Genomic DNA, 16,146 nt, shown 5'->3' on the forward strand with positions numbered 1-16,146 from the left:
TGCTTCTCTCAGCCAGCCAGCCATTCCAGGATGGGGTACGCTGTCTTTTTTATCTCTGTTGTGGCTTTGGGCGCTTTCTGTATCGTTTCTACTCCCCTAGTAGGTGTCCTGGAGAAGAAACTAAGATCCGCGCGTCTTACTAAGCCGCCATCTTCTCAAGTTAATTTTAATTTAAAGAGGCCCGTGGGGTGCCCGCCGCCCAGGGCAGGCCCTGGTGAGGAGGGAGGAGGGACGCACACAGTGCCCCGTGTGTCCCGTCTCCCCTCAGCCCGCGCCCCTCAGGCCCCCAGACATCACCACCCCCCAGCCACTGCAGAGGCGCCCGAGGGAGCCTGACGTCCACCCCCTGCGCGTCGTCAGCGCCGGCCGCAGGGGTCCCCGAGTCTCGGCCTGGCATTGGGTGTGCAGTCGGGGCCAAGGCTCCCCCACGGGGCACACACATGGTTCACGCCCACGGGGCACACCCATAGTGAGTGCTAGAGCCAGAGTGGGTGTATGTGTGTGGGGGGTGGGTTTCATTGTGTCTGTGTCTGCATGTGTCTGTGGGGGGTAGGGTCTATCTGTGTGTGTGTGTGGGTCTTTGTGTGTCTGTGTGTGGGGGGGTGTCTCTGTAGGGGGTCTGTGTGTGTATAGCTCTGTGGGTCTTGTCTGTCTGAATGGGTCTGTGTATGTGTCAATGAGTGTATCTATGTGTCAGTGTGTGTGCATGTGTCTTTGTGGGACTGTGTATATGTGTTTGTGTGTGACTGTGTGGGTGTGTCTGTGTGGGTCTGTGTGTGTGTGTCTGTGTGTGACTGTGTGGGTCTGTGTGGGTCTGTGTGTGACTGTGTGGGTCTGTGTGGGTCTGTGTGTGACTGTGTGGGTGTGTCTGTGTGGGTCTGTGTGGGTGTGACTGTGTGGGTCTGTGTGGGTGTGACTGTGTGGGTCTGTGTGGGTGTGACTGTGTGGGTCTGTGTGGGTCTGTGTGTGACTGTGTGGGTGTGTCTGTGTGGGTCTGTGTGGGTGTGACTGTGTGGGTCTGTGTGTGCCAGTTGCAGGGCCTGTAACCAGCAGCTTCCCCTCGGGTCCAGCAGCCCTGTGAGGAGGTGTGATGGGTGGAGAGGAGGGGTTCACCACTGGGGCTGGCATCAGGAGGTGCCGGGGCTGTGTGGGGTGGGAGGAGGCGCTCCCAGAAATGGAGGAAGGCCGCTGGGGTGGGGCCCCAGGGTGGGGGGGTCCCTACTCCTCCTTCGGGGGCCCCGAGGCTGAAGTGCAGGTGGGCAGTGGGCAGGTCCTGCAGCTGGCGCTGCGGGGTGGGGGGAGTGGGGGGTGGGGGTCCGGCAGGGGCGTTGCCCGTGCAGGGCTGCGGGCGGGCGGAGACGCCTCACCTAGGTTGGGGCCAGAGGAAGCAGGAGAGCAGGGGGAGGCCACTGTGGGCATCAGGGAGCAAGTAGGCCCGGGGCGGGCAGGTCCCCAGCCTGGGAATGGGGAGAGGCCATGGGGCAGATGGCGAAGGCGTTTGATGAGCTGGGGGCTCAGCCCCGGCCAGTGGTGAGAGGAGGGACAGGCTGGTCGGCTCCAGCCAAGGACCTGAACTACCAGAGCCCTGAGATGCAAATAGCTGAGGTGGGGGCGGGTGCGGGAGGTGATTGGGGAAGGAGCAGGAGGCAGGGAAGGGAGGGACTCCCTGAGTGGAGTTTGGCTCACCAGCCCCTCACCCTCTCCAATGGAGCCCTTGGCTTCTGCCAGCACCCCCTCCCCCACAGCTCCCCCAGGCCCTCCTGCCTCAGAACGTGGTACCCGCACCCCAGCAACAAAGAACTGGGGGTCATGCTTGATACCCCACCCCACCCCCACCCCATCACGGAGTCCACTGTCTCTGGTCCTTTGTCAGGTATTTCCTGGGGCAGCTCTGAGCCAGGCCTGGGGATCCAGCAGCAAACAAGACAGACTTCGTGGAGCTGACCCTGGGAAATAGTTCTCAAATCCGCCCCTTCCCTTCCCTCCATGCTGCCACAGCCTCCCTTCTCCGGGCCACCAGGGTATCTGCTGAGACCCCTGCAGGGCTAGCCGGCTGGCCTGTCTGCATCCACAACCTCCACCGAGCCCAGTCCCCAGGGAAGCCAGAGGGAAGGTTGTCCCAGGGCCACTGCACTTGCCATTTCCTCTCTGCGCTGTCCCTCCTGCAGGCCCTGACTTCCGGCCTGAAGTGTGTTTGTCTCCCCCACCCCCCATTACCCTCTCTCCTGGTGCCTTGTTTTCACTCCTGGCCCGTCTCCCAGATTGAACTTGCATGCATCCATGCGTGTTCAATTGTAAGAAAGAAGTTGGGATGCTAGAGGGCTGGGAAGCCAGTTCTGTTCTCTGTCCCCCAAGCCCAACACTCTGCCTGGCACGTGGCTGTAAAGAAAAGAATAAAGCTGGAGAGTTGAGGGGGCAGGCATGGGCCAAGACACCAGGCGGCTGTGTCCCTGCCGTGTGGCTTCAGTAGAGGCCCTGAGCCTTCCCGAGAGGTCCTGTGTGTTGGGGCTCTTTCTCACGCCTGGGCATGGCAAGGAGGGCAATCTGAGCCAGGGGATCCCATAAGTGGGGGCTGAAGGAGGAGGGGGATTGGCGTGTGCAGAAGTGGAGCATCCTCAGCAGCCGTCCTTGCTTCTAGAAGGAAGCTGTCTGCTTTACATCTCACCCCAGCCCTCCTGCGTGACCAGCCCTGAACCTCAGCTCCCATGGAGAACCTGCCGTCCCTACCACCCCACGTGGGCGGGAGCGATGTGCTGAGGGACAGTAGCCATGCAGGCCATTGCGGGCCGTCCATCGGGTCATCTGAGAAGGACCCCTGCACCCGGGAGGGAGGTCACCCCGGGAACTCCTGTCCCCTAGGCCCCCCAGATTCTCCAGGCCCGGAGTCCTGGGGCCATGGGGGCGGGGTGTCTTTAATTTGGGGGAAGGCGGAGGTATCAGGCAGCGTGGGCAGAACCCTGTCTCGAAATCAGACACATTTGGATGTAAATCCCGGGTCCTGCTGATGACCCCTTGGGACTCCCCCACTGGGCCTCCGCTTCCCATCTGGTGTCCAGGGCAAGGGCTGGTCGTGGAGTGAACTTGGCAGCTGTGCTTCAGGTCGCGGGTGGTGTAACTCCATAAACAGCTGTTCCCTTCCGAAGTGAGCTTTACGAAGGCCACCGCCTCGCCCTTGCCCAGGCTGGCCAGGGCCCTGCCTTGGTGCCGAGGGTCTCCCTCGCCTGCACGGGTGCTGCGGCTCAGGCCCTTGTCTGTGTCTGGCCCTCCAGGGGACGATGACCTTGGAAGAACGGTTGTGGCCTTCAGCTGCTGCCGGATGCCCCCATCCCATCAGCTCAACCACAGGCGCCTGCTGGATTAAGTGTCCCTGCTGCTTCCTCTGCTGTGTCGTGCCCCCTGCCTTGTCCCCACACGTCCCCCCACCCCCGTCCCCTTCCTACGTTCCCACTTCCTTTCTCTATTCTGGGGCTTTCTTGGAGAACTTTGAAGTCTGATTGTGGAGCCTTGTGCCCCCATGCTTCTACTAAGGCTGGCTGTGAAACTGTCTGGAACAAACACGAATTGCTTGTCTTGCTTCTCCAGTGGCAGGAGCCACGTGGGCCTTTGCCTGCACCGCTGATGCCACCCAAGAGGTGGGTCTGATCCAGCTGGCTGCTGTGGCTGCTGTGGCCACCTCCCTCCTGGGTCCTGGACTGTCCACCAGCCTGGGCACGAAGGGCGGACCCCTGGGGAGGCACCGCAGCCCGCTGGCCCTTCCACACCGCCTTCTCCTGGGGTCTCGTGGGCCTCCTTCCTCTACGTCCCCCACAGGAAGGGCCTCCGGGAGCCAAGGCCTACGCCCTGCTGTCACCGGCTCGTCATGCGTTTTTTGAGCACCGACTGGGTCCAAGCACTGGATGGATAGTTGCGTGTCAAGGCTCATCTGTGGACTGAAGGGCCACCCCTGTGGTTCGGGGCACCCCACCCAGAAAGGGACTCGGAGGCAGTGGCGGAGAGACCAGGCTGTGCCCTTTCTATGCCCACACAGGCTCGCACGGGTGGGCCCAGCAAGGGGCACTATGAAAAGGCTTCTGGGGGCACCACCTCACCTAATGTCTCCACGTGGCACTCTGACATCGACCCCCAACTTCCCAGACCTACTCCCCTGAGCACTTCCGTCTGCCGAGGGTGGTCCCACCGTCCTGCCCTGGCCCCTTGCTGGCCTCCTCCACATGCACTAAGAAGACCAGGCACCTGCATTCCACACCTGCCCTCCCCTGTGACCGCGATGGCTGCATCGCTCCGCTCCTCAGCACTGCGATGGCCTCCCACCTGTCTCGCAGCGTCCACTCCCACCACCCCTCGGTCCACCTTCAGCTTCTAGAATGCTCCTGAACAGATATATGTCTGGTTGCCACTCCCTGTGCACCAGCTGTCTAGTGGTGTCCCAACACACACAGCGTAACATCCAGAGCCTCACGCAGCCCCCTGGGACCCAGCCCAGGCCACATCCCCACTGACATCCCCCGAGCCTCTCCGCCTCACTCCTAGCTCTCCTTCCTATGGGCTGGTGCTGCCGCAAAGCCTCTGCACTGGCCTTGCATCCTGCAGACCTCAGGTGGGCCCCCTCATCTGCCACAGGTCTCCCAGAGGCCTGGCATCTCCCACCCCACCATGGTCAGGTGCTCTCCCCCGCTTGCCTCACTTCTTTTCCTTTGGAGCCCTTTGAACTATTTGGCGCTGTTTGTCTGTTCATTGTCAAGGGCAGGGACCCAGCACCCGGTGCCTGGCGTTTAGGGTGCTCTCAGCAAATATCTGTGTGAGCAACTCATGAAACGTCGGCTTCAACAAAGTCAACAGGCATCTCCGCAACAGCCTTTCCCAGAACCTTTCACCCACTGGCAGGCATCGTGAGCACTCAGGAAGGGAGACCACGGGCAGTTCCCTAGCTCGCTTCTTTCTGCACCGTGTGGCACAGACTGGCATGGAGTGAGCCCACGTGGGGCACGAGCCCAGCAGCCCCCACAGCTGCTGAGCTGATCGCCCGGAGCATCCGACACTCCCTGCCCCTGCTCCCCTGCCCAGCGTGTGCCCCCCTGTCCCGTGCATACCCTCCTTGCACGGACACACCTCTCCAGAACTAAGCCCTGTGTGTGTGTCAGGTGGACAGGTTCCAAGACTGACAGGCACCCCAGAGCCCTTCCGGGCAAATGCCTGTCCCCACTGTGGGCTCAGACTTGTTCTGGTCTCACACCTTGGGGTTTCCTTTCCTCCTTGCCTCCCTCTCTTCTGACCTTTCAAAGCCACATGGGGCCTCAGCACCCTTCCTCCCCCTTACCTGTGCATGACCTGGCTGCCCTCCCTTCCCTTCGTCCCTTGCTGCCAGTGTCTTTGTCCTCTGGGGATGGCCATGTTGCTTTTCCTGGGGCGACTGCAGTACCTCTGTCCTGGCAGGACACGGAGGGCTTTGTGAAACCTGCCCTGGGAAAAGGTCAGCACAAATGATGGCAGCGACTGCCTTGGGTTTGCAGGGGGACCTCCTGGAGGTGGGACAGAGGGACTATGCTCCAGGGGCAGCCACTGCCCTACAATGCAGCATGGCCCCTTATCTCAAGCCACATGGCGTGTCATCCAGAGGCCACACCACTGAGTCAGGTCCACCTGCATGGCACGTGCAGCAGCTGATGGAGGCTGGAGAGGCTTCGTTTGACCACCCATGCTGGGGCTCTGTCCCCAGCCTCTTTGCCTCCCATGGCCTGGAATCTGTTCTCCGGCAGTGCCCAGGTTGTATCTCGCGCCTACCATCCAACCCTGGCCTGCTCTGGGGGTCCCTAGAAACATTCGTGGGCCCCTGTGCAGAGACAGCTGTGGGCGGCCAGCTGGGCATGGGCATGCTTCCCTGCTGGGTACGGCTCGGAATGTGACGACAGCAGAGAGGTCATGCAGGCCACTACTTTCAAATTCCAGAGTCCAGCCATTGAAGCTGGCCGACGTTTCCACCAACCGTGCTGTGGGGAGTGGGCCGTGAGCAGACCTCTGTCCCCAAATGAACAAGGCATGATCGGGTCATAGAAGCACCTGGCAGTTTCGGCTACATGTATCAGATCTGGCCCTAGTCAAAGAATCTTCCAATGATACCTAAAAATGCAACGGAAAAGGCAGAGATCTGCTGGGAGCAGGCGGCCGGGAATTGTCAGCCAGTTCTGTTGGGACATGACCCGACCTGCCACAGACTCCATGAGGCGAGCTGGGACCCCAGCTGCAGGTGGCGGGGGTGGCGGAGCTGGCCTCTGGGAGGACGTTTGGCTCTATTGGAGCCCAGGCTGGAGGCTGCAGCCTGCTGGGGGGTTCACGGATCCAGGGAGGGGGAGATTCCAGACCCCGGGAGAGCTTGTATTCCAGATGCCTCCAGGATTCAATACCTCCCCTGACAGATTCTTCATTTCAAGCCATCAGCGAATCCATGACCCGTGGATCAGCTGTCACCGAGGGCCACTGCTGGGCCAGAGGCAGAGTCAGGGTTTGTTGTTCACAGAAAGACAGAAGAGCCTCCGAGAGACAGAATGCAGACCAGCAGATACCAGGGGCTGCAGGGAGGGGAAATGGGGAGTCACTGCCTACGGAGTATGGGGCTTCCTTTTGGGTGTGATGAACATGTTTTGGAGTAGAGGTGGTGGTAGTACAGCATTGTGCATGTACTATATGCCACTGAATCGTACACTTGGAAATGGCTAATGTTACTGCTGACACTATCCAAATGGTGCATTGTGCCCGACCTTCCATGTGTCTGCCCAAGAGACTTTCACTACCAAATGGAAGTGGTGAGCCCAGCTGCCACGGACAGTTGTGCAGGTTATTCACTGCACAAGAGCATCCAGATGAGGGGCTGCGGCAGAGCTGGTGTTCTCCTTACCCAGGGCAGGGCGGTGTCAGCCCAGGAGGGGCAGCTTTCTCTAATGTCCACAAAGAGGCCCTGCAGGCTTCTTGTCCTGAATGCAAGGTGCCCTAAAGCTTCGGCTTTCCCACGGCCCTTGTGAAAACAATCAGCTCCATGTGTCTCATTCTCTGTCCCCTTCTCCAAGTGGATGGGTTTCCAGGGGCCAGATGTGTGCTCCTATTTTTGAAATGGGTGAAGAAAATAAGTCCATGTTGCTGCAGCCCAAACAGTAATTTACTTAATGACTTTCTGTGTTAGGCGCGTTAGGCAGATGTGTTCAGATTCCCAAGGAACTCGATCCGTTTATGGAAAAGGCTGCAGGGTAGCTTGGCCTCGGCCAGCGGCGAGGCACCTGCCTTTGTTAGGACGTGTCCAGCATGGAAAATGAGCTGAACCAAGATGCTCCCCTAACTTCTCCTTTCTTGAAATAGAGGTGTTTGAGACATGCACAAGTGGTTCTGTGGACAGAGGTGGCAAGGCATTCCCAGCAGCTCTGGGACTCATTTTACCCTGTTAATTGAAGCATGGTCTCAATCTGGGTCCTATCTGTGAGGACAACTTGATGAAAAATCAGTGATGGAGATCTGATCGCTTAATCCCAATGGCATTTAAGACAGTGAGCTGAGGGGTAGCAGGGGCTGAGGTTGCTTCTGTAACTGAGCAGGTGGGGGTCAGATTTTGCACCGACTTTATATGTCAAAACAGACACTGGATGGGAGCAGGTACGGATGGCGGGCACATGGCTCTGGTGGTGGGGCAGAGTGGTTAAGAGAAGGCTCTGGAGCTAAGCCTTTATACATTTCAGGGTATGCGAATTGTTTTGTAAAAAGTTTCTCTGACAACAAAAGCGTGGTGCCTTGTGCCCTTCCATAACTCAGCTCGGCCCCCCTCAGGTTCACCTCTGTCAGCCTCGGTTGACTCACCTGTAAAACGGGAATACAAGCACCTGCCTGATAGGATCGTGAGAATGAAAAAGGGAAATGCATCTAAGGGCCTGCAGTTCCAGCAGTTTGTGCCTTTGACTGAAGGCACTCGATGCTCTTTAAGAAATCATATGAGCAGCATGCTTCATGCAAGGCAAAGCTCCCTCTGAGATATCTTGACAAGGGCACGGGCTTCTGGGTTCTTCTACAGCCGTTCTGGGGGTGCTGTGCTCACACACACAACCTGTGGTTGTGGATAGAGCCCCAGCAGGATGCATTTGCCTGGCCCAGCGTGGAAGCAGGTGGCCCCCCGTCCACGGGAGCAGCCGGGCCTGAACTCCCACGAGCGCACCTGGGCAGATGAATCATAAAACGCTCTCCTAAGTAACTACACGCAGGGATCTGGGTGTGGGGTCTGGGCTCCCGGCCAGGTAAATGTCAAGGGTGACCTACCTGCATGGCCAGAGGTTTCAGATGGCCCCTGGGAACCCTTCCGCCTCCACTAACGGCTGGGCGAGGCCTGCCCAGGTCGTGCCTTTGAGTAGCCTGCTCCAGGTGTGGCCGGGTTGGAGCAAGTTCGTGCAGCCATTGACCTTGATGAATGGGAAATCTGGGGAGATTTCACTAAGGGAGAAGCCTGAATGACCAAGCAGAGCTCCAAGTTGGAATTCTGTGCTTAAAATTAAAAGGAAGAAAAATGTTAGGGAGTATTTTAGTTTCCTAAGCTGCTGAAAGCTGATCCCATGAAATGGGTTGGCTTTAAATAGTGGGAATTCATTTGCTTGTGGTTTTCAGGCTGAGAAAAATGTCCAAATCAAGGCATCCCTGGGGCCTTGCTTTCTTCCTGAAGACTGGCTGCCGGGGATTCGTGGCTGCTCTGCCACATGGCAGGGCACATGGCAGCGTCTGCTGGTCTCTCCTTCTCTTCTGGATTTCACTGCTTTTAATATCTTACTTCCATGGCTTTCTCTTCTTCTGAATTTCATCCCCTTACTCCAGTAAGAGATTAAGACCCATCCTGGGCCATGCCTTAACTGAAATAGCCTCACCAAAAGGTGCTACTTACAACGGGTCCACACCCACAGGAATGGGTTACATTTAAGAACATGATTTTCTGGTGCCACATCCAGCTCCAAACTGCCCCTGGAAGCAAATATGGAAAGAAGGAATTGCTTGCATCTAGAACTGCAGTAAAACAGAAGGGATGCTGAGATGGAAGGGCATCTGGGCTTGTGGACAAAAAGCAAGGACTGTGGAAGCAGAGGCATGTGGTTGAATCCCAGCATCCTCAGAGTTTCCTGGGGCTCCTAGAGCACAGGACCACCATCTGGGGGCTTTAAACAACAAAAGCTTGCTCTCCCAGTGCTGGAGACCGGAAGTCCTAAATCAAAGTCTTGGCAGGGCCCATGCTTCCTTCCAATGATCTGGGAGAGAAGCTGCCCCTTGCCTTTTCCCTTTTCCCGTGGCTGCCAGCGCTCCTTGGCATTAGGAGCTCCTAGCTGCATCACTCCAATTGCCGCTTCCATCTTCCCAGGGCCTTCTTGTTTCTGTGACCTGCATGTTACTCTTATAAGGACACATGATTGCTTTCAGTGTCCACTGGCACAATCTAGGATAGGCTCCTCATCTTGAGAGCTTTGACGCAATCACATGTGCAAAGATTCATTTGCTAAATAAAGTCACACTCAAGGTTCCAGGGAATTTGATGTAGTTATTTTCTAGAAGTTACCTTTTATGGCCCACCACATCCATCTACTAGCTGTGTGACCTTGGGTGAGTTACTTAACTGCTCTGAACCTGTTATAACCAAGGGTAGCGCCTTCTGGTGTGCAAACCTGGATGTAACACCTCTTGGCCAGGTGCTGCACCCACTGGGTGACAAGGAACTTCTGTTATGTGAAAAGCATATTTGGTTTCAATAATAAAATGGTGATTTTTGTAACTTGTTTTGCACCAGGTATTTGAAGTACACGCTGGACCAGTATATGGAGAAGGATTATACCATTGTCTACTTCCACTACGGGCTGAACAACCAGAACAAGCCATCGCTGAACTGGCTCCAGGATGCTTACAAGGAGTTTGACAGGAAGTACGTGCCCACCAGCCTTCCGGGGATGCAGTGGGTAGGCCATGTGGGAGCAGACGGGGGGGCTCCTCCAGGTGAGCAAGCCCAACGTATGGGGGCCACTTCCCTGCAAGGCTGGGGGCTCTGTCCAGCTTTGACTTCTGGGGCAGGTGTCGCAAAAGGCCAGCAGTCAGTTCTTCCAGTTTTGCATGCTACCTTGTCTCTATTGCAGCTACTTAGCTGTGCCACTTAGCTGAACACAACTACAGACAATAGTAGGCCAAATTTGGTTCCAGTAGTGCTAGTTAGGGACACTGACAGGTAAATTTCATTCTATTTTCATGTGCCACAAAATATCATTCCTTCGATTTTTTTTCTCAACCAATAAAAAATATCAAAGCATCCTTAACTTGCAAGCTGGCCCAGACAATGGACCAGATTTGGCCCGTGAGCTCCAGTTTGCTGACCCCTGGTCTAGCAAATTGTTTGTAAAAAAAATATGGCCATACAATCATTCCTTCACCAAATGACATTCTCTTTTGCACAACCCTTTACAGTTTGCAAGGGGCTTTCTCATGGTTCATATCAGTGAGGTGGGCAGCCCCAGCTTAGAGTTGAGGTCCTGCAGGGCCAGTCAGCTGGCACGTGTCAGGGTGAGCACCCAGCCCCAGGCCCCACCTCCCTCCCACTCTGCTGTGGCCTGGAGAAGGCAGACTTTTTTTCCTGAGTGACACCTTGCCCAACAACCCATTTGCCATGTATTTGGCTGATGAACTACACTGTTGGTCATTAATATTTATATCCACAATTCCTCTGGATTTTCCATCTTCAAAGGCCTCTCAGACCTAGAATAGACTAGTTTCCATTAGGAAACCTTCCTAAGCAGGGCAGTGGGAGGCAGCCTCTGCAGAGTCCTGGGAGCCCTCCCTCCCAGTTGCCGCCTGCCTCCTCTTCTCACCGGGGATGGAAACTTGGAGCACATTCTTGGTTTCTGTCCAGGGTCTGAGGGAAAGCTTTGTTGCTGCCCTTTGCAATCATCTATTTGGCCCCTCTGCCCTCTTGGTCATACTCCAGACTCTTTCTGCCAGGCTGTTCCTTTTAAGGAAGAGCTATTTCATGCACTGCTGTCTGTCACATCGTTCCAGGAAAGCTCACTCCTGCTGCAAGTGGCATCATCCTGTAAGGGTGGACTTGAGAGTGGCCTCTGTGATCCAGGCCTCCAACGCACACTTGATGGCTGAAAAGTCACTGCCCTGCCCCACGCCACCTCCTTGTACTATGAGGCTTTGCTTTTTACAATTAGTGTTTCATAGGGAGATACTCTGATACTTAAAGTGTTATATACGAGTTTTAGCCCTCATTGCTGTTTCTTGGCTTAATTATTATTATGGTTGCCAAATGCTGATTGGATGTATTAGTTGGCATTTTACCATAAGGAAGAGCTTTCCTTTGTATCAGTATGCACTCAGTTGGTTATGATCCATTACTATTGTTATTTATTTGGATGCTCAAATTATCCCAGATTTGGCCCCCAGGAGCCCCCTTCAAGCCAGTTCCTGTGTCTTTTTGCCCTGAGCTATTGTTCCCTTACTTTCTGACTCAACAAGATGTTCCAGGCTCATCTGCTATTTCTCTTGCCCCAGCCCTGGAATCTACGTTTTCTCCAAGGAGCTCTGGTTGCTTTTAGTGGAGAATGCTCCTTAGAGGCCAAGATCCACACAACAGGGGTGCTCAGGGTTTTGGGGGTGTCATGGCTCCTGGGCCCCCTCAGTGGATGGAGTTAGGGAATATAGAATCCAGCTCTATTATATATATATATATACGGGTTGCATATTACAAACATCCATGTATATGTTATATATGTATATACAGATATACTGTATATTGTATGTATGTAAAGACATAAACACTCACATAGCATGTATTTTTACATCTATGCCTATATATAAAAAATCATGAGTTTTCAGAGATGCCTGTGGTTCCAACCCTTCATCAAAGGGTTCGTTCTGGTTTCTTCCTTTCTAAGGTGACTCTTCTCACCAGGGAGAAAGCTGGCTCCCACTACCCTTCATTTCCAGCTTGCTGACTATCAGCTCTGTATGTCCAGGGCTGCCCCTGGCATGATGTCTTCCTCTGTGCACTCTGGGGCTCAGTCACCTGCCCCTGCATCAACCCAACCTGGCCATGAGGGAGCCCTCCAGCCTGGCTCTGACCGCCAGGCGATGCCCTCCCTCTGCAGCGTGGGCTCCGGAGCTGGGCGCAGCCTGGGTGTCCTTTCCCATGGGGTGGCCCTTGTCCCGCTCTGCACCATTACTCATGCTGGTCGCTGCTGGCTCAGGCGGCCTCCTCACCCTGTTGTGGCCCCTCACCCACTTACACTGCCCCCCGTCCTTCTTGTCCTACTCTGGGTCTGGCCCCACTGCTGCTGGTCAGTGCTTAATGGCCAGCTCCCAGGGGTGGGGGGCCCTGGTGTGTGGCATTTGCAGAGGTCTGGGGCATTAATAGGGCCGCCACAGCCAGTCAGGCTCCCAACGTGACATTGCCGAGTGCGGAGTTGGGGGACGCGCAGGAGCCACCAGTAAGTGGATTCCCGATCTCAAACCCCAGACAGAGGCGGCCCCACGGCACTGATCATGGGACACACAGTGAGAGCATTATGATGATCAGTTTCAAATATGTGTTACCTCTGTTTTTCATGATTTGTTTCATTGGAAGTTTATATTATTTAATACTGAATAATGGCTTTTTAACCACTGGCTCCCCAAAATTCCTAAAATAATTGAGAGTCACTACTTGCAAATAGGTAAGATTCAGCTCCAGGATACCACTGGCTGACCCCAGCTGGGTCACATGGATGCCCCCCCTGGGGGTTCTGGCACCCCAGACCCCACCCATCCCTGCTCTCTTGTGCCCCAACGTGCCCATAAGTGGCTTTCATTCCCCCACCCCCAGGTAGAATCTGCCTTCCTTGGCCCAACCTGATGGCTTTGGAGTGAATTATTGGGAAGGAGGAAGGAGGGAGGGGAGCAAGCTAAGAAGCCACCTCGCTTTTTCAAATGACTGTAGATTCCATGGTACGGGTATGCTGTGATTCATTAATCAGCTTCTCGCTAAGTGTCAATGAGGTTAATGCTGTTTCCTGTGGGATTTTTTTTTCCTACCCTAAATAATACGATGAGCTTCCTTCTAGCAGCAGGATAAATTCTTAGCAGAGGGATTGTTGGATGGAAGGGTTGGTGCAGTTTTAATTTTGAAAGCTGTTGTCAAATTGCCCTCCAGGCTGCATGCATTGCTGCCTTCCACCCGCCTTCACCACCCCCACCCCCACTGCCCATGAGAAAGCACCTGTAAATATGGGCTTGCATCCTGCAAACTGTAGTGTGCAATGTGACTCCCTGGAGGTGGCACGAGGCGAGGGGCCCGGATTTTCCCCCAATTTAAGCTCCTTCTAGTTCCTCTATTTTTGTTGGGTTTCCTTAAGTTGGCTCTGTTGAGGACGGTATGTTCTGAAAGAGCACGCGTGGTTTTGGGGTCACTCTGCTCTGGGGTGTCTCAGCTGATGGCTGACGGCATCTCCCGCCCCTCCCCAGGTACAAGAAGAACTTAAAGGCCCTGTATGTCGTGCACCCCACCGACTTCATCAAAGTCCTGTGGAACCTCTTCAGACCCCTCATCAGGTACGCAGTGCTCTGGGGGAGGGTCTCCCTGGGCTTGCAGAGCCCACCCTGGGGTGCCGATGGGATGGCCTGCCCGCCCAGCACCGTGGCGGCCCCCCGCCCCGGGCACCATGTCTGGGCACCCCACTCGCACGAGCTTCTGCAGTGGGTTGGAGACTGGCCGGGCACCCACCGTGCGTGGATGGAAGGGCATGGCTGGGAGCATCACTTGCCCCATCTGTGAGGTTTGCACCTGGTGCTTTAAATGGCCCCTCGGCCAGACCGGCCCCATTTATGTTTTTTATTGTGAAATGTAACATACACACACACACACAGACAAGGAAAGCAATAATTTTTAAAGTACATTTTAACCAGTATTTACAGAACAGATTTCAAAGTTTTGTATGGGTTATAATTCCACAATTTCAGGTTTTTCCTTCTAGCTGCTCCAAGACATTAGAGGCTGAGAGAAATATCAATATAATGATTTAGCAGTCATACTCATTTGTTAAATCCTGTCTTCTGTGTTAGAACGCCTTCTCCTTTGATCCTTCTCCCAGTCTTTAGGAGTATTTGGGCTGCACCCATTCTAACTTTTTCATGTTGGAAAGGGGTGTTGATAATATGGGATGGGGGATGAAACTAGTTGATGTTCCGGAGAGGCTGGCCTCTCTGGGTTTCAGGACATATCTGGCCTAGGAACCATCTGAAAGTTGTAGGTTTCTGGAAAGTAATCGTAATGCATGGAACCTTTGTATACTCTCAGACAGAGCCCACATGTTCTTTAGAGTTAACAGGAATGGTGTTGGTTGGGTTTGGCAAACCATGGCAATTAGCAATTCTAGCTGAAGCTTGTGTAAGAGTAGCCTCCAGAATGGTCTCTCAACTCTATCTGAACTCTCTCAGCCGCTGATACCTTATTTGTTCATTTCTTTTCCTCTTTTTGGTCAGGAAGGCTTTGCTGATCTCGTGGTACCAGGATCAGATTCGTCCCTGGGAATCATGTCCCACGTTGCCAGGGAGACTTTCACCCACTGAATGTCATATCCCACCTAGGGTGGAAGGTAATGATTTTCCTCGCAGAGTTGGGCCTAGAGAGAGAGAGAGAGAGAGAGGCCACATCTGAGCAACAAAAGAGGTTTCCTGGAAGCAATTCTTAGGCATAATCATAGGTCGGCTTAGCTTCTCCATAGCAACCCCATTCTGCAACTGGGGGTCCCCTAGGTCCCTGGCTCACTACGAGGGCTCACAAAACTCAAGAAAGATGTCATATGCTCAATTTCAGCTAATTACAGTGAAAGGACACAGACTGAAGTAAGCAGTGGTCCCAGGTGCATGGGACAGCGTCCCCAGAGGCCAAGTGTGAACTTCCTGTTGCCTTCTCCCAGTGGGGTAGATGGTGGGCAGCCCTTAGTTCTCCTAGCAGCAATGTGTGACAACATATCTGGAGCATCGTCAGTTGAGGAGGCTCACCGGAGCTAAGTGTCTGTGGTTTTATTGGGGGTTGGTCCCGTGGCTGTGATGCACTGCTGGCTGACCCTCATCATCCAGTCTCCAGCCTTCCCCAAGGTCCAGCTGGCCCTGCCCCAAATCACAGTGTGTACAGGAACCAGTGGCCAGCCTGAGGCCCCAGTGAAGAGACACTTCCACTGGGCAGGACACCCCCCAGGCTCCGACGTCAGCCACCTCCCAGGCGCCAAGCGAGCGACAGCCAGTCCCCTCTGGCAAGTGCCACGTTCGGATGGCCCCGCCCCGCCAAGCCAGACCTTTACTGCATGGCACCCCAAAAAGCAGGCCAGAAGGGCCAAGGCCACTAGCTCGGACACCTGGCAGCTTCCATCTGCCTCCCCTTCCCGATGGGGCTATCCCCACCTGGCCGGGGATGGCTTGGCAAGGCCGTGGCACTCTGCCCATGTTTCAGCTGCTCAAAACAGTGCCCACTGTGCACTGCCCGACAGGTGGGCAATGAGATTCTGGGAAGAGAAGCTCATTTAGCAGGGGCTAGCCTCATAGAGAGGAAGGTCATCATGTCCTCAGGGCTCTTTCCAAGCTGGAGAGGTAAAGGAGGTTTATTGGGGCAAGGGATGTTGGGGCTCTCGGCATAGGGATTGGTTTGGAAGCATGCGAATTAGTGATTGTCAATACAATTGTCATCCACTGATGGATTCTTTTATCTTAGGGATGGGCTTGGGATGAGGCTGGAATTTATGATGGTCAAACCTCTTGCTTTTTTTCCCATCCAGTATTCCTCTTTCCTGTCATTTCTACCCTCTGAGTTTTATTTTATGTCCAGAATATTTTATGTCCCCAGGTCATCTTAAGTTTAGGTCTGTTCTTCTTAGCGCATGTTCTACTAGTTTCAGTTAGTTTTGTGGTGAAAGAAGAAAGCAGGAACTTCTCCTGGGGTTCAATAAGTCCCTCAGTGTTCTTCAAAGAGGAAGGTGAAAGCTTTAATAGGTTAGTAAGGGAGGGGCTGTTCTCCCGGGTTGGAACACAGCAGTTTCAGCAAGTGTGCTCTTTTACTGGAACCCGGGTCTCCTGCATGGCAGGCGAGAATTCTACCACTGAATACCGATGGGTAGCAAG

The 16,146-nt window shown here is 54.7% G+C and overlaps 1 protein-coding gene across 1 annotated transcript in view; it reads left to right on the plus strand.

Moving 5' to 3' along the window:
• ARHGAP8 (Rho GTPase activating protein 8) overlaps positions 1–16,146 on the plus strand; it is a 113,697-nt gene that overhangs the window by 47,668 nt on the left and 49,883 nt on the right. Inside the window, 3 exon segments of the mRNA XM_077169137.1 lie at positions 3,270–3,363; positions 9,797–9,928; positions 13,495–13,581. Of these exon segments, the coding sequence (XP_077025252.1) occupies positions 3,270–3,363; positions 9,797–9,928; positions 13,495–13,581 (313 nt within the window).

The sequence above is a fragment of the Tamandua tetradactyla genome, chromosome 7, assembly GCF_023851605.1.
Source record: "Tamandua tetradactyla isolate mTamTet1 chromosome 7, mTamTet1.pri, whole genome shotgun sequence".
NCBI lineage: Eukaryota > Metazoa > Chordata > Mammalia > Pilosa > Myrmecophagidae > Tamandua > Tamandua tetradactyla.